This window comes from Amphiura filiformis, chromosome 13, assembly GCF_039555335.1.
Source record: "Amphiura filiformis chromosome 13, Afil_fr2py, whole genome shotgun sequence".
Lineage (NCBI taxonomy): Eukaryota > Metazoa > Echinodermata > Ophiuroidea > Amphilepidida > Amphiuridae > Amphiura > Amphiura filiformis.
This window is the reverse complement of record NC_092640.1, coordinates 26,399,243-26,419,055: the sequence shown is the minus strand read 5'-3', so window position 1 is coordinate 26,419,055 and position 19,813 is coordinate 26,399,243. Positions and strand designations below refer to the sequence as shown.

The 19,813-nt window shown below is 35.5% G+C and overlaps 1 protein-coding gene across 1 annotated transcript in view; it reads left to right on the top strand.

The window, feature by feature from the left end:
• The first annotated feature begins 12,338 nt into the window (after positions 1–12,338).
• Positions 12,339–19,813, top strand: part of LOC140168172 (band 3 anion transport protein-like) — a 48,861-nt gene continuing 41,386 nt past the window's right edge. Inside the window, exons 1-4 of the mRNA XM_072191501.1 lie at positions 12,339–12,462; positions 13,116–13,290; positions 14,987–15,122; positions 16,715–16,825. Of these exons, the coding sequence (XP_072047602.1) occupies positions 12,349–12,462; positions 13,116–13,290; positions 14,987–15,122; positions 16,715–16,825 (536 nt within the window). The 5' untranslated portion in view covers positions 12,339–12,348. The remainder of the gene's footprint in view (positions 12,463–13,115; positions 13,291–14,986; positions 15,123–16,714; positions 16,826–19,813) is intronic.

The following is a 19,813-nucleotide window of genomic DNA, read 5'->3' as shown; positions in this document are numbered from 1 at the left end:
ATTATCTTTAAACTCATTTTTGTCAGAATGGCCAAAATGGAGTTACGTCTTTGTGTCACTGACCCCTGAAGTTGTGTAGCATTTTTGGCCCCACACATATGTGGGGCTTATGTACTTGCAAATGGTTGCCAGCCTTCTTCTCTGTTTCTTTGTTTGGCTTTCCGGTCGGAAGTAATTTCATTAATCCACTAGACAGCAATAACCGAAAACTCCAAACATAGTATGGTGATTAGATATGTTGGCCTGATGCGCTGCATAGTTTTGTGTCATGTTATTTGATATTTATGAATATTAATGAGCTGATTTGCATATTATGCCTACATTTTCATAAATCCATTCTGCAGCTGAAACGCAATAACCGATCTCTGTATTCACTACAGATTACTATCTTAGGAGTCTTTGCATGGAAAGATGTATGCTGGGCTACACCAAAAGGGACAGGAAAACAGTGGCATGGATCAGGAGCCAAACAGAAGTTACAGACATAATCCACACAATAAAGATGAAGAAGTGGCATTGGGCTGGCCATCTTGCAAGATCAACAGATAATAGATGGACAAAGAATGTCACAGAATGGAGGCATTGGCTGGGCAGACAGACCAAGGCAGACAGAAAGTCAGATGGAGGGATGAGATAGCAAGTTTCATAGGGATCAGGTGGATGGCAAAAGCAAATGACAGGAAACTTTGGTGCCAACTTGGGGAGGCTTTCGCCCTGCAGTGGGCTGAATATGGCTGATGATGATGATGATGCTATATATAGCCAGGAATTTTTTTGAGGTGGATTCCTGAATGTTGACTTGTTGAATGAAAAATACATTTTATACGCGCTTTTAGGACTTGGATTATGCAACAAGAAAGTGAGCTGTTTTGTTATATATGGGCTATTCCACTTAAAATCCACACTACCCCTGTGAAAGATTTAGCTAAAGTCGTCCATAGAGGGAGTATGAGTTTTGAATACAATAGACAATTGGGTAACTTCCATTTGAAATAAGTATCCAGATGTGTAAGATATAGGTAAAGCCATGATAATACAGGGGGAGTATGGGTTTCAAAAATGTTAACCCTGACCAATTACATTTGAAAAACATACTCCCTCTATGGGAGATATTTTCCAAAATCTTCCACAGGGGTAGTGTGGATTTCAAATGGAATAGCCTAATGTTTGTTATAAAAGGCGATTTTTATAAATGCCCCTTGTGCTTTTTTCTTAAACCTTTCCAAATTTTCACAGTATGAACATGTAGATATGTAATCAGATAGTTGCCTTTTCTGCTCTTCTAAGAAAGTTCTATATCTCAATGATAATGAAACCTACAGGTGAATTGTGAGCCTTTAAAAAGCTTATTCCCAAAATTTCAGTTAATTCCGATTTTGTGTTTGCTGTTATGCATTATGTGTATTACACTGCTCCATAGGCCACTGTTGAATTAATTAATCTGCAAGAATTTGTGTGTACATAAACATAGATGTAGCCAGAGAGGTTTCCAGTGGTTTATAAAAGTGAGGCTGTGGATCACGAAATGCCCTTTAACATGTTTAAGATTTTGCAAACTTGTTTGCCCAAAAATATTTTGTCAACATTTTTAAAATTAAATACAAAACGTTTAAAAAACATTTGGTCTTTGGGGGGAAAAATCCATATCTTCAATATGAAAGGTCAAAATTTTCAATTGATCGTTGGCTTTTCCTCCCAGCTACATAGTATACACTTTAAGAATATATCATTAGATTTATACAATTTACTTCGAGGACTGTTATATATGAAAAGTGTGAAAAATATCAAATTTTAATAATTTGTCATAAAATTTGTATTATATCGTGAATTTAAAAAATAAAAATTATGTGATATCAGAAAGACATTCTTCGTATTCAGAATGCAATTCGATATGTCTGATGTGCTCTCATGTCCCACAAAAATACTGTCCAAACGCTCATTCCAGATAGCCTCCAGGTCCCTTAATTAATGGCCATTAATGACCCGGTTTCACATGTTGTACTGCACATGAATCATTAATTATACCTTCCCTACATTATTACAATACTCACGAATTAACCGTATCCCATCATTCTCAGTTTTCTGCGTCTTTGAGACAATTCCTTTAAGGGGTCGGTCACCCAACTTTGATATAAAATTGGATCGGTTGAGCCCATATTTATTGGTCGAGCTATGAGTTTTAAAATATTGGACGAGACGTAGTCGAGTCCAATATATTAAAACTCATAGCGAGACCAATAAATATTGGGCGTAAAGCATCCACTTTTATCATTATTATGTTTTGGATCCAATATTATCACAACTTGGATCCATCAAAACATAATAATGCACATTATTATGTTTTGACGAATCCAAGTGTGTGAAAATATTGGATCCAACACATAATAATGATAAAATTGGATGCTTTACGCCCAATATTTATTGGTCTCGCTATGCCCAGGCTGGATTTAACCAATTGGACTCGATTTCTTAAGGTCAACCTCTTTAGTCTTAGGCGTTTCAGAAATAGTTCATGTTTACCTGGTTGTTCTGCGTTAAGGGTATACGAGGTATTGTTGGTCGAAGCAACCAAACAAATTTTCATTATCTAAATCAATATATCATTGAAAAATAGCACTTAGATATTTTGCACAAGTTCATTCTACAAATCATATATTTTGAAAACTTGCTAGATTTGTTGTTGTTAATGAGTTGTGTACGTTTTTACAAAAGTGTTGTTGTTTCAGCCCTCTTTACAACATAACTCAAGAACCACAGGACCTACAAAAGTATATTTGTGATATTTGAATTCTAATACACACTCGCTATGAATTGATCAATGCAATTTTTGCCAGGCACTGCCATTCGCAAGATGCTGTGAACTACCAAATCGCAACAGTTTTAAAATAGTTGGTAACCTTAAACAGTTAACAGTCACATTCCAAGACACATAATTTCTGCAAATCGCATAGCCTTCTGGGACACCATGTAAGCAACAGGGTCTTCCCCCGTATTGTAGGCCTACCAGTTGTCTTACATCCGTAGAATTCTATTATTGGTATAACAGTGTAGGCGCACATTACAGTGACGTACAGGTGCATCATAAGTCTATAACCTGGACACATTGTTTGGCCTCTGGTCATTCCGTTATTTGGACATAAGGAGGAATCATCTTAAGGATAGCTCATCTCAGTATACCAAGGGATTTAGCAATTATACCAGCTAGTCGGACCGGACGGGTTATGTTCGGCATCTGAATGCCCAAGCGTATACCTACAATGTCTAATAATTACGATAATAAATTCCTTATAGATAACCAAGGAGCAGCAGGTATGTTTTTATTATTATTATTTTTTATTATTATTTATTTATTTGTACTAGAAAATTCATTGTGAAGAGCACCGCCAACATATTATTTTATGTTAGTGGCCATAGGTGTTCAAGTTTAAATTTCAAGCCATTGATAAAAAAATATGTGAAAAATTACTACATTGGATATAATTAATTGCGGGATAGACTTTTACGACGGTAAGTTTTTAGCGGGTTCGCCGTCGGACAAGCTTTCGTCAGGACTAGTGACTTTTTCAGGATAAAGTACCTAAGAATAAGACATGTAGGTCACCCCTTGCTTACTGGTGGTTCTGAAAAGAGCCGTTCACTGAAGACTGCTCCTTGTCAACAAAAAACAAGCAGACCTCGCCTATCTGCTAATGTAAAAGATTTGGTGGCTCTGAAAAGAGCCGTTCACTGACGACTGCCTCTTGCCAACAGGGAACAATCAACACTCGCCTATCTGCTAAATTAAAGATTTGGTGGCTCTTGGATATAATTATAGGGGATAACTTGCAAAAGGAAGACGTGCAATTATAAATATTGGTGCTGAAAATAGAAAAGTGGAATCTTCGAACAAGAAAATGGGAACAGCATGGTGACCAGCTCCATACAATTTTCGCGTCGTTGGACAGATGTTTCAAATGGACAAATCATATACAAAATGTTTGAGAGTGTCTGGAGAATCTTTTCTGCTATGTTGTCAAATTTATAACTCGCGAGTTTTATTCTATTTCCATGGCAACGTTCACGAAATTACCTTAAAATGTCACATTTTAAACTATCTATTTCTTTGTAGCTAAATGGAGTAGAAACTTCATTATTTGGTAAGCAGAATACGTTACCCATGGATATTCCATACCTATGAACAAAATCATCACCTATTCAATACAATTTACTTATGGGTGAAAATGTCATTTGTTGGTGATTTTTGTACAGTTTTGACTCTGAAATTGGGAGCAACTTTTACATGGGAAATTTCTTGAAAAATGATTTATGCGTCATGGAAAGTATTAGACCTCAAATATTTTCTCTCATCGCTAGGAATAAACAAGAAAAAACGCCACGGATGAAGATCATGTTCCATAATTTTGCATCGACTAGTACTTGGTAATTGTGTGTGTGTGTGGCACAACTAACCGGGTCGGAAATATTTGTATTTGATGGTAAATACTACCAATGACATACTAGGAAATACTCAAAAACTCATGTTGAAAGCTGAATTGAAATTATTGTGTGCTATAGGTCTAAATTAAATTCATACTTTTAACAAAGGGCTCAATGGAAATCACATCCACCGAGTTTCACGACAATCCAACAATCTATATTCAGACGACGTTAAGAATGTTTGCTGCTCAAGGGTGATCATATCAAACAAGTTTCATGACAATCCAATTATCTACTGTTACCTTGATATGACCTTGATGGTTTTGACACCTAATTATGATTACATGTGCCAAATTTTATGACAATCCGACAATCAATACTCAGTTGACATCAAATGACCTTGACACGACTTTGAACATTCTGGCAATCCATCATATTATAGGCCTACTTAGTCGACCACAACTTTATGACCTAACAATTTTGGCGCTGAAATGTGATCAACAATCTATACTCAATTGTCACATTGCAAGGACTACTTTGTTCTGGAGTTATACATAAAGTCAAGTAGGTCAGTCTCAAATAGGCCTACCTTATACACTGGTCAAATTGTTAAAATGCTCCGATTCAAACGTAACCTGTCAAAAATTACTGCTCTTTGGAAACGCAATAGAAAATGATTTTGTTTGAGAAATGTGCAACCTTTATCGGATGAAAGCATGGGTCGAAGCGGGGTCGAAGATTATATTCCTATTGGACTTTAGCTGTATTGTGAAGGGGGACAGAACAATAATAATTGTACCAAAATTGTGAATTATTAAAGAGTGATGTTTTGGGCGCAATTTGTGACCATTTTTGATGAAATCTGGCAATTTTGTTTAAAAACTTTGACCTCTGTGTATAAATATTTGACATTTCGCCTATTCGACTTTATAACCCCTAAACTAAGCACCAAACAAAAATAAGACAATTGATTTTTTTTAATTCCAAAGGACATAAATGCAGCTGGTTTGGTAATTTTGTCTTGATTTATGGTTTGACGTACGTAAGCCACTTAATAAAGATAATAAAATTTATCTTTCCACACATCGGACATTTCAATCATTATGTTAACCATCAGTCGGAACTTGGTAGTCTTTAATTAATTAGCATGATGGATTCAATTAATTATCATTACTTAAAACTGTTAATTTGGTGGTGACAGTAATGAAGACGGGATTTATTTTTAGCAAACTAACTAAACCGGACTATCCCTGAGATCATCATATATAATTTACAAATGGACTATTCCAGTTGAAATCTATACCCCCTATGGAAGACATGACCTTAATCTTCCACACAGGGGTGTGAAATCAAATGGGGTTACCTGAATGGGTGACTCCATTCAGTAGCGTAGCCAGCGGGGGGGGGGGGGGGGGCAGACTGCCCCCCTAACAAAAAATGAAAGAAAAAAGTGCCCCTCTGACCAAAGGGCAAAGGAAAAGAAAAAGGGCAAGGAGCCCCTTTTCCATCAAAATTCACCCCGATCATGGGCCAAAATAGTGTAAAATACAAACATTGTCACAATAAAGCAAATTTCGTCTCAATCATGGGCAAAAATAGTGTCAAATTCAAAATTTGTTGCGCGCTACGCGCGCATATCGCCACAATAAAGACTTTTTGGAAGCTCGAAAACTTGTACAGTCTCTCTAAAAACAAAAATTTCATGTTGCAACTGCTATTTTTTTTTCAGCTGTGCCCCTGAATTTTTTTGCCCCCCCGACCAAGAAAGCTGGCTACGCCCCTGATTCCATTTGAAATCTACACCCCCTGTGTGGGAGATTAGGAGATTAAGGTCATGTCTTCCATCGGGGTGTATGGATTTCATCTGGAATAGCCCAATGTGATTTCAAATCAATAACCTCTAATATATGTCCGTTTTGGATACATCTCTGTTTCTGTATCCTTGGTCACAGGTGATCAGTGGTGATAGACTGCTTTGCAATCTTGATCAAAATATTTTTTTAAATATTTTAAAGGTTTTCGGATGGTTTGTTTGCTGCTAATGTCGTCAGGTTATAACTATTTGCAGACAAATGAAGTCAGCAAAATGATTTTAAAAACCAAAAAAAAAAAAAAACCAAAAACAAAACAACCCAACAACCTCGGACAGCAATATGACACAATGTTTAATCTTTTAATAATATTAAGGGTAGACGAGGTATTGTTGGTCGAAGCAATCAAAACAAAAATCAATTTTCTTTATCTAGATCAATATATTATTGAAAATTAATACCTTGATGTTTTGCAAAAGTTCATTCTACAAATCGTATATTTTGCAAACTTGCTTAATTTATTGTTGTTAATGAATTATGTACGTTTTACAAAAGTGTTGTTGTTTCAGCCCTCTTTACAACGTAACTCAAGAACCGCAGCACCTATAAAAGTATATCTGTGATATTTTAGTTCTTCTACACGCTCGCTATGAATTGAGCAATGCAGTTTTTGCCAAAGCGCACTACCATTCGTAAGATGCTCATATGCTGTGAACTACCAAATCACAACAGTTTAAAATAATTAATAACCTTAAGCGATTGGATTAGCCTATATAATATAATATATAATGCTGACATTCTTGGGAAAGTGAATTTTCAAGTAAGTTAGTGAGGAATGTGTCTTTAAAAAGTTCTCGATATTTCCATAGGCCTGTGTTTTATCGGCAACCAACAAAAGTCACGTATAAAATAAAAAGCTTCAAATATCATGGGTTTCTTACCTAAATCCAGTCCACAGTCATGCATGCAGTGATTGGTTTATAAATTTTATATACAGGCTGTATCAAAATGATGATTAGTTATTTGGAAGAAGGAGGAGTTTCAATGAACATCAAAACAGATGGGTACCAATATTTTTGATACAGCCTGTACAGACTCATGGAATTTGATAAGATCCGATATATTCTTGTTTACAAAACGATAGCATTAGACTATGATTGTAATAATAATAATAATAATAATAATAATAATAATAATAATAATAATAATAATAATAATAATAATAATAGTAATAATACTAATGATAATACTACTACTAATAATAATAATATTAATAATAATAATGATAATATTTGATAGTAATAATAACATTAATAATAATAATGATAATAACACTAATAATAATAATAATAATAATATGTAAAATAAAAACCATGTACTAGTATATCTTCCCCGCCCTCACCGATTTTTGGAGATTTTCAAATATTTTTGTTATTTTTCCTATTTGCTTTCTTACTTTTCTAAAATTGTTGTGATGAAAAGACATGTTTAGAAGTTCTTGGTTATCATTTATAAACACATTGCAAGCACTTTCTTCAAGCTAGGGGTAGGGCTTTTTGGGGAAAAACAAAAACATTAGGGGGCCTCCCCGATTTTATGATGTATTGACAAACACTTTGCAATTGCAATTTGACACAGAAATGAATGGTAAAAAAATAACATTACCCCTTCGGACACGAAGGAACATGGCTCGATCAAAAAAAAAAAATTTATGCTTATTATAACTATTTTGGATAGTAATTTGTGAAAAACTAAAAAAAAAAAATTACCTCATCAATTATGCAAATTAGGGCATGTGTACAATTGTACACATTGTGACTAAGTGACGACGTTTACAATGATTTTTTGGATACAATTGTATACATTATGTAATGGCAGTAAAACTTGGTAACATATGTGAAGCAACAAACTTGAACCCTTTGGTTTTTTTCTGTTGTCTTCATACGTCCGTATCTGTAGGCTCTTAACTCTCATTAATTTGGTATAAAATGCTAATAAACAGTTCTTGTCTTTGGAGAGACCGAGAAAGACATCACACTTAATAAACTTGATTTCTGAGACTAATTTTGTTACTCCACTCTACACGATCCATTTTCGGGCCCATCAACGACCAGTTACTCCTAACTATCTCTGTAATAATAGGCCTACATAGTGGTTTTTCCAAAAAATGTATCCAGAGCAAATTATAAACTGAATGGAAGTACAAGTATAACAAAAGAGTTAAAAATAACTTATAATGATGTACAAAGTATACTAAATAACTCCTATATATTGATAAGATTAGTCACACTGTGTACAACTGAACACAATATATTAGTCTTATATTTACAAGGTGAGACAGAACACACTGTGTACAATTGTACACACCATTTAAAAAAAATTCTACACCACATAATGTTTGAAGCATTTGATCAAAAATAGTGTTCCATGTTTACTACAGGTCTTACACTAACCCCCTGACTAGAATTTAGCTTGTCCACAATGATATTTCATATAAAATTAAAAAGGGAAAGTACCTGTCTTCTGACAACCTGTGGCAACGTGCTGTAGTGGGTGATGCCCTCTTAGATTATGAAAAGTGACATTCAGTTAGGCGAGGGCGCTCTGCACTGGAGGATAGCATATAAATGCACAATTGTGCACATGGTGTTTGTTTGCAGTAATAAGCTTCGCCTGGTATACAGGGAGCAATAGAAGTCCATGTGTACAATTGTACACAGTATGTACGAAGGGGATAATAACAAATAATAAGGACCTCCCTCGCCGATTTTTGAAAAAGTCAGGACAATATAGGCCTACATGTTATTTTTTTTTACTTGGCCTGATAATAGTTGTTTTGTTCTCATGTCTATCTTGTTCAAAAGGTTAATTACTTCCCTGGTAAAATAAGTTAATCTTTTTAATCAAAACAATTACATAATATTTGTAATCCTGAAAACAGGTGAATGACTGATGGTTTTATCTGTCAGATGTAGGCCCTATATATTAAAGGTGTGACCACAATACCATAAGTCGTTCACGTGTACATGAATGACTCGATTACAAACTAAATTTAGTTGTCTGATTACGTAATTCAATTATTTTCACTTTTATACGGTAATTGTCAGAATTAATTATATCCTGTAAAAGCGGCCAAGAATTCAAATGTTTGGTAGGTCACCATGGCTGCAGCTCCGCCATTGTAACAGTTGCACGGAAGTGGGGCTCCCGGGGTGGGGCTTTAAAACCGGGTGTAAAAATATGTTTAGCCTGTATAGCACTGGCTTCTGTGCTGTACTCTGATACCTGTATGATGATTTTCCAACTGTAGGATAGTAGCCGATCGCTACGCTCGGTGCTCGCTCCGCTCGCTATTCGAGAGGCGTCGCCGCGTCGCGGTTTGTGGAACGGGGCTAGTTCTAAGCCTGTACAAACAAAACATTTGTTTGATAAATGTGGACATAATGGGAAATAAAGTTGATATGTAAAATGGGAATAAGTGGTTTCTGATTTCTTTTATGACTTCATGAACTTGGTGCTCCACAACTATCAATAAAGGAACTGGTCAAAATGCTTCTATTTTCAATGTTGAGCTATATTTTGTATTTTTTAACTTGCGACATTATTTCACTGAAACTTAATTAAGCCATAGGTAACAGGTTACCACAACCAGCAATGTTGAAAAAAAAATGTATTTCTTGTCACCTACACCACCATATTGTATAGTTTTCCGTAAGCTTAACTTTTGTGATTTTGGTAACTATTTCATATTTATTTGTGAAATCCATCTCAACTAGGCATTCTAAATTGTACTCACCATTTACATCCCAAGGTATATTAGTATATATCCACCTTGCACTTCTCGATATATATCCAGTTAAAGACAGAATATCAAAATTATGCATCATTATGATATCACAGACTCTCACATGTGTATTCAAAATTGATGCTTAAATTTGACCTGAACCAATTGACCTATAACCTGACATACGGTGACCTAATAGCCTTTTCTTCTCCTAACAACACATTATAGTATTAAATTGACTAATGACTATGCATCCATTGTATAAGTGTTTATTTAATTTATTCAGTGTTATTTTGCATGCATGCACCACTAGATTTTCTATAGAGAATATATAAGGATTTAATGTATTCTATTCATGTAATCTACTTGAACATGTTGAATAGAATAAATTATGGTTTGTTATAAAACACAGATCTGAGTTACTAGGATACAGTAAACAAAAATATAGGGCTAAAATGACTTACTAAAATGGTTTAAAAGCACTTTGTATGTAGATATATTTTATAAGTTCATGATCTGAGGTGATGAACATATTTATGTACTTCATAAATTTGCAAGAAAAAAAGAAGAGGGGTACTGATGAAAATCAGGGTATTATTCCCCCTTAAAAGAAATAAAAACAAGAATTAATCACATTTTGAAATCAAGTCATGTTTATATATTTTTCGGACACACCTAAAACTATACTATACATATTCAAAGTTAAGCGTATGGTATTATCTTGGGCGTATTTTGAACCTCTTGGCCTACATCCATACGTGCAACTATCCTGGTCGTTCCGGTTATTTATTATGGTTAATAGAGAGATTGCGATTTCCAAACGTAACATCGAACGTACGTGGAATCTATTCAAAATCCCGCCACAGAACAGGGATTTTGAATAGAATAGATTCCACGTACGTTCGATACGATCTCTCTAATATGAACACTTTTCGTACAGTAAGTGTGAACTTTAAGGTCACATAGCCCGATCTCTAATAGCCTCATCTCTAATAGCCTCATCCCCAGAACCGCAGATTTTACCGGAAGTTATATAACTTTTATAACTTTTGGTATCAAAAGAAAGATATTATTTTTTTCATTCATCACCCTGTGAAATTCCAGGACTCAAAGGTATTAAGTTTGAATGTTATGAATGAAAAGGTGCACCTTTTTGGTCGACCAAAATACACAGTGTTCCTATGGGGCTAGAAAAATTAAATTTTTAGCTCTCATATCAAAATGATTTGAAACACCGGCGTGAAATTTCACAGATATGACTGGTGGTAAAGGTTATTCAAATCAAGAAGAAAACTTTATAGGCCCTATAGTTAAATCGGGACATCCCCCTTTAATATGAACACTTTTCGTATAGTTAGTGTCAAATTTGAGAAGAAAATTAATCTTACTACCCGAAAAACAAGTTTTGTCAAAGACCGGAAACGACTATAGGATAGTTACACGTATGGATGGTCAGCCCAAGATGTTCGAAATACGCCTAACTAATCTCTTGGCCATCCATACGGCTCAAACAATTAATGCGCCAGCGCCAGATGATTGGCCGTTTGTGATTAGCTGATTTCTGTCCCTGTGGCTCTTCGATTTAAGGGAACTGGAATGAGCGTTTCGACAGCATTTTTTGTGGGACATGAGAGCACATCACACCTATCGAATTGCATTCTGAATATGAAGAATGTCTTTCTGATATCAAATAATTTTCATTTTATGAAATTCACGATATAATACAAATTTTATGACAAATTATTAAAATTTGATATTTTTCACATTTTGAGATATAACAGTCCTCGAAGTAAATTTTATAAATTTAACGATATAGTCTTAAAGTGTATGTAGCTGGGAGGAAAAGCCGACGATCAATTGAAAATTTTGACCTTTCATATTGAAGATATGGATTTTTTCCCCAAAAGACCTCATTTTTTGGTGTTTTGGAAAAAAATCCATATCTTCAATACAAAAGGTCAAAATTTTCAATTGATCGTCGGCTTTTCATCCCACCTACATACACTTTAGGTAGAAATCATCAGATTTATAAAGTTTACTTCGAGTACTGTTAAATATCAAAAATATCAATTTTAATGATTTGCCATAAAATGTGTATTACATTGCGAATTTCAAAAATCAAAATTATTTGATATCGGAAGGCCATTCTTCGTATTCAGAATGCAATTCGATATGTCTGATGTGCTCTAATGTCCCACAATAAATACTGTCCAAACGTTTATACCCCTTCCCTTAAGCCGTGAGCTTCTAATTAGCCATCCATAGTTACGCGCCTGTTGAGGACAGTATTAATTTTTCATTTGAATACTTTGTTTTGTCCTAGGTCGTCATATAGGTATGCCTGGTATCACCATTGATGATCAACCAGCACGACCTGTTGTACAAATGCCAAAGAAAAATAATGGAAAACAAAAGACAAAGATGCCTAGTGTTGAGAACAAACCACGAGAGGTAAGCATACACAGTTAATTTCCTCCTTTTATGGGATACCTTTGGGCACCCGTACTCAAATATGAGTTGCTCACTTTCATTGGCGGATTTAAGCTGTCAACAAGTCAGCATTTGCCCACCTTGCCTTTACGTCCCTGCTTTTTTGTTGGCTTCCCCCCTAATAAAATAACCTCTTTACAGATAAGTTACAAGCCGTGTTCCAAGGAGCAATGGGTAGAATAGTAGAAGCTCGAGCTTCGCGCAAATCGAACCCAGTGTATATCAACTTTTGAGCCTTTTTAGTATGAAACAGAAAATGTTCGCGCCCTGCGCGAGCAGATATATGGGTAAAATTTGGCTGAACTAATGCTCACTGGTCATTTGTTTTTTTCTCTGTTCCCCCTAGGCACGCCACTGATTGAACTCCATACTATTGGCCCGGACCTATTTTGCTGACAGTGCCCTTTTCCTTAAATCCGCCACTGCACACTGCTCACTGTCACCGCTTGTCACCAATGGTAGAAATTTCTGAACTGCTAACTTATTTGGCGCGCGATCTGAGCTAGTCCTTTTCTGATGGCTGTTGCAGGCACACTGCGTCTGGAATCTAAACCCGGTTCCCGCCCTTTACACATCCCTTAACATTTTAAAATATCGCACTCTTTCTTTTACAGCAGGTGTTTGTGGAGCTACATGAGCTGGAAAGATCCCGGATGCAATGGGAACAAAAGGCGCGATGGATTAAGTACGAACAAAACGCTGAGGGCGGTCTGTACCGATGGAGTAGACCTCATATAGCTCACATGTCATTTCAAAGTCTTATAGAACTCAGGAAAACACTGGAAAAAGGTGAATAATAATTATAAATTCTATGATTCCAATCATAGTGCAGTTATTCTGCACAGCAAACATGATTCGACCTTTGCAGTACTTAAACCTGGTTAACAGGAAATTACTCCAGCAAAATCAATCGATAAAGTCTAGCCCATCCTCCACATTGAATGGTGGACTGTACTTATGCCCAAATATGGCACTTGCCAATCAATAATCACCCACTTGAAATCCCCTGACTCGCTCCACTGACCAAAGTTATGGACTTTTGCTGTTATTTGTCACTTACATATCAGGGAGGTACGAACATTTGCAGATGCCCTACCTACTCAGTTTTTAGCCAACATGTAATATATACATTATTCTTGATTGACATCAAGTACAAAAAATATCCGTCAAGTGGTTTAGCTTTAATGCCCTTCGGAAGAGAGCGGTCCACAAGTGAGTGATAGTCACTAAAAGTTGCATTCGATTTACACTGGGAATTTTTCAGGCGTGCCCTTTCTTACTAAATCACGAATATTTCCAAACATCTAAATTAGCTAACAATTTAGGACATGTTACAAAACTACATTTTTTTTCAGAGAGTACAAAACATATTAGCCGGTTATTTTTCACACAGTGACGTTAACTAGGCAATGCCCTATACCTATAACATACACTGTTTGTAGAGGTCACACGTCAATGGTGAGAGCACTGTGTATTGTGTATAGGAAAATGAACAGTAACTGCAGTATGTCTGTTTTTAGTTCATTTGACACATGGCTTACAGAAGATCATAGCAACAGTTGCAAAGTATAGGGTGGTGCGTTGAAACATGGCCTGTCATATTTGATATTGTAAATTGTAAACAATAATAAACAATAATAACCATCAAAACACAATAATTTCATTTATATTTTATTTACCTGCTTATTACATGTATAAACTTATCACAATTCACTCAAATTGCTGTAAAATCTGAAAAACTTGACCAATTTACACGATTCAACTTGCACTGTGGAGGCTGCCATGTTAAATTTCTGGATTTTTTTCTGGCGTTTTTATTCTTCAAAGTTTTTCAATGTCGCTTCGCCCAAATGTTCTTTACCCACAATGTTGAACGATTTCTAGCTTTTAGCCACTTCAGTAATACTGTAGCCTTTCATACGTAACTCAATTACCCGATTTCGCTCAGTTTCAGACGATTGTTTACATTTTTTTTTTTTTTTTTTGTTTACATAATATCCTATCACTTTAAATCCCTCCAACATGCAGTAGTTACTTCCGGTATCACAATTCACTAAAATCGCTGTAAAATCTGAAAAACTTCACCAATTTTCATGATTCAACTTGCACTGTGGAGGCTATAATCCTGTCTATGCACACAGTAATTGCCCCTAGTCTGCTGCCTTCACGTAAAATGCTAGAGTATACTAAACATGATAGGAGCCAGGCCATGTTTAAACGCACCACATTTGGTACTTGAAGAAACGTCCGAATAAGTTTTTAAAAGTTTCACACTTTTTGTGTACATACTGTTAGTGTTATGATTACTTTGATTCAGACGCACCGGTGTACTGACACTGTATAACATATATCTTCCGAACCAATTACTTAATGATATAGCTCTTTTAATTTTCGTGATTATATTACAATTTATTTTCGTGTTCCCCAAGGTTACATCTGCGGTCCTTTGTTGATTTTTTTTTGTATTTTCATGTTATTATACCAGGTGCACTATTGTTGGATATCCCAGATACTGACCCATCGCAGATATTTCATTCCATTGTAGAAGAGCTGGTGAGATCAGGCCAGATACCTGATGCTAGTAAAACGGATGTGATGAGGGCTTTACTATACCAACACAAGTAGGTGCCGTCCATTAATCCAGGCTATAGACGAATCCAATTTCACGCATTCCTATACCTCAATGGCAGCCATAGGTGGCTCCCCTTTAGGTATATTCCACCTAAAATGTGAAATGATGTGGCCTTGGCGGGGATTTTAAACTGCATTCCATCACCCGTGTTACATGTAGACAAAAGAATGATGAAAGTTTACAACACAATACAATTCAACATCGATTTTAAGCGGATTTAATCCACCCAATTAGTCAGTAACAACACCAATTTGGTGCAGACGGGACCCAGTAATGGCCGACTGAATTCTGACCATCACTAGGCTCGTTGGATTATGCTAGTTGTCACATGCAGAAGTAAACGTTGACACATTTGCACTACAATTTGGTATGACAATATGGCTCGTAAACCTTTTTGGCACAACAATCGAATCTTGGTTTTTACATTCCATCCGAAGCTAAGAGAAAAAACAAGCAATGTGCTTAGTGCTGTTTAGTTCATACCCTTGTAGTTGTTTAATGTTTTGAAATAAGCATGATAAGTATTTCATTACAATGTAAAAAAATGGTTAAATATCACGGGTTGTACCATCTGTTAACGTTCAACAGTGAGTCTACTTCCCCCACCTCTGCTAGCTTCTGCTTTCTGTGAAGAACAGACCTTCGGCATGCAACTTGTGCAAGGAAGACAAGCAGAGGATGATTTAAGCACTTCCCACCACGCCACTGTGTTGACTTGCGGTTAGCACAGCTGTGTGAGTGAACATGACACCACTGCTCGCACATTGCATATTGACGGGCATGGTTAAATTTGAATCTGGACTGATATATTTACAATAAAAACGCATTCAAAATGCTAGTCGATTTCACATTTTATGTTACCTACAGAAGGTGTGAATTATCCTTTATGCATACATCACTTTTGTTCTGAAATCGACCAAGTAATAATGACACATCCAATTTTTAAACAACATCTTTTGCACAGAATTCAATGGGATTTGAAAAGTAAAGTGGCAGTTGAAACTCTAGTGATAACACGTTTGCAGTGCATGATGGGGCTTCCTTAAATCATCCTCTGGAAGACAAGTACCTAGTAAACACAAAGCGTTTTCGACATCATTCACAAAAGGTTATATAAAGGTTGTCAGAAAACGTTTAAATGTCGGGTTATATAAAGGGTATATAAAAGGTATAAAACGTTTTCATAACATTAAAAAACATTTTTTTGATAACCTACTGCAAATATTTTAAAATAATGTTATTTAAGTGTTAAGTGTTGACAGAATATATGGCAAAAATATTTGCAAAAAAATAGTCTACAATATCAATTTTAAAACATTTTAAAAATATTGTTTTCATACAAAACGTTTTCATGACCTTTATATAACCCGGCATTTATTGTTTTAAACCCGTTTTTAACTAAACCAAAACCCAAAATATAACTTGTTTAAAACGTTTTTGTGTTTGCTGGGCAAATTCGTATGTTAGAACATCATCAGCTAGAAAAAATCTTATAGCTAAGTTACAGCGTACATTTACTTAGTGTTTCTTGTCAATTTAAATTTATCTTTTGACTGTGGTTTTCTTTCTTTCAAATAAAAGGCACGTAGAAGAAAATAACGGTATATTACGAGGAATGTCCACCAAAGTTCGCCGTAACACCGCATCACGCCAAAGAAGACTGACCCGATCACGATCTCAGACCTCGGAACGGTAAGACTATTTCGGTTTCTACCTTTAACGCTAAAAAAGTTTGTCTCAGAAGCGGTATGTGATTTTAGTGTTTATCGGAAAAACACAATTCTCTGAAATACATGTTTAAAAAAGGTTTGTGAGCGATCTTCTGAGATAAACGTGTTTTTTTTTGTGGTAGGGGTTTGTTTGTTTGGATATTTTTGCCAAATTACTAGATTTGTCTGTATCATTTTGTCTGGCCAATTTGGTGCCGCCTATTTTTGCATTTTTCTCAAAAATTATAGCGCATTGGTGACAGGTAAAATATGTATATTATAGGGGCAAAGACTACAACTACTGCACTGAAAATCAGGCAACTCAAGGCAAGTATTGATTTATTGATCAAATATTGGTTTTCCCTCATTTTTGACTGTAACTCCACAACTGTTGTCTGTGCTGAAATACAATTTCCAGTGCAGTAGTTGTAGTCATTGCCCCTATAATATACATATCTTACTTGTCACCAATGTGCTATAATTTTTGAGAAAAATGCAAAAATGGGCACAAAATTGGCAGGAGTGTAGTATCCCCTTAAAACGTGTATATATTTCGACGTTTCGCAACAAACATTGTACTTTACTCTGTCACTTCATCACTTTTAATAGAATTCATTGGGTCTAATTTGCTTGATGAGACGGAGGTACTCAAAATTTCTAGCGGCAGACAGTAATATTTTGGTATTAAGAGAAAATTTCCGTAGACATGTCACCACCAAGGTACCTTGGTGATTGTGTTCTAGATACCTCGCATGGATTCCAGCGAGGAAACCTATTTATCACCGGTCAATTAGATATAATATCTCTCAATATTTTACACCACTTCTGTCTGACACCCTTTGATTATTTTGAAATCGACGAAAAAAAAAGGAAAAAAAGCGCAGTATTTTACAGGGAATGACGCATGGCATGCAGGGGTGATTGTATGACACAGCAACGTTGATTATAACGGTGGAAATTAACTTATGTAATGAATGGTGTAAATATATAGATGACGAAGATTATCGTAAATAAAATGCTACAGAGATGAAAGGACTAAATCGCGTCTAACGTCACTGTCAATCAAATTCCCTACGATCCATGATTGGTTAATAATGCGTAAAAGGAAGGTCGATTTATCTGGTGCCGATCGGAAAAAAAGGAATAGCAGAAAAAAAGGAATAGCAAAAAAAGGAATAGCAGAAAATGGCGAAACATCAATAAGACAAAAAGCAACTTTTCTATGCATTGTTGACATGGTGCCTTCGGGAAAGAAAGTTTCCTACTATACTATAAAGACCTTACTTTTGAGATGGTTTGTATGTTTGAAGGTGCAAAATTAACAATAAGGTGCATTCAGCAACTCGACACTTGTAAACAAACCGTGCTCGAGTTTGATTGAAGATGACGTCAGACTTTTTTTAGTCTTTAAGTTAAGCGGGCAGCCTAACTTATTTGTGATGCGATCAAGCAAAATCAGTCGGAACACGGAAATGTTAAATTTTCAGTTTCTTATTAGATAGTATACAAAATTTAGAAAGCTTCATTTTGCAGAAAATCTCATTGAAATTGAACAACTAGTTCTAAAGATATGAGCAATTAAAGAGTTTCCAAAACAACAGGAAACAAAAGGAAATATTTCCTTTGTTTGACTATATCTCAAAATCAATATTTCCGAGTTCCGACTGATTTTGCTTGATCGCATCATATTTCTTTCTTAAGTTAGGCGGGCAGCCTAACTTATTTCTTTTCTTGCCATTTCTTTAAGTTAGGCGGGCAGCCTAACTTATTTCTTTCTTGCCATTTCTTTGTTTCTTCTTCTTCTTCTTCTTTCTCACAATTTGCTACTTCTTCCACATAACATCCATCGGATTTCGACCAAACTCAGTCACAAGCAGTATTGGGTAGCTGGCTACAAAAGTTATGGATTTGTTTAACGTCAGAGGTCATCCAGGGGTCACAGGGGTCAAAAAAGGTCATTTAAACCGAAAATACTCCGATAACTCTGAAATTTAAATACAATGATCCTTATGACATTCTAAACATTTAAACATATTTTTAGACTCATTTAAGGTCATTAAGGGGTCATAAAGGGGTCAAAGGTCAAGTTTTCCAAAATGGTCCAATTGAGCTGAAATTTATATGCAACGATCCTTATGACAGTCTAAACATTTGAAAAACATGTAAGATTCATTTAAGGTCATTAAGGGGTACTACACCCTGTGGTAAATTTGTGACTATTTTGCATTTTTATCAAAAATAATACACTGGTAACAAAAGTTATGTATATTATTGGGGCAAGGATTCCAATTACTACACTGAAATTTCAGTGACTTACGACAAGCGGTTCAGTATATATGATAGGAAATGAGGTACATCCTAGCGGTACCTTAATTCTTATCATAAGTAACGAACCGCTTGTCTTGGGTCACTGAAATTCCAGTGTAGTAATTGAATTCCTTGCCCCTATAATATACATAACTTTTGTTACCAGTATGTTATTAGTTGAATGAGAAAAATGCAAAAATAGACACAAATTTATCGAGGGTGTAATACCCCTATAAAAAGGGTCATAAAGAGGTCAAAGGTCAAGTTTTACAAAAAACTGAAATTTAAATGCAATGATCCTTATGACATTGTTGAAAATATTTTAAAATTCATTTACGGTCATTAAGGAGCAATAAAGGGGTGAAAGGTCAAGTTTTCAAAATGCTTCAATTGAGCTGAAATTTAAATGCAATGATCCTTATGACATTCTTAACATGTTTTAAATATTTTAGGGGGTCATACAGAGGTCAAATGTCAAGTTTTCAATATGCCAGCTTTCCACGATCAAGGTAGGCCCCTATATTAAAACGGCAATTAATGAAAGTCTTATTAAAATTAATACTAACCAGCACAGTATTGCTGCTTGATCAGATCGTCACAGTCATCCGTCTAACTTACCTCGTGCCCTTGCAAAGGGCACAGTTGCTCTAGTTAAGTTAGGCGG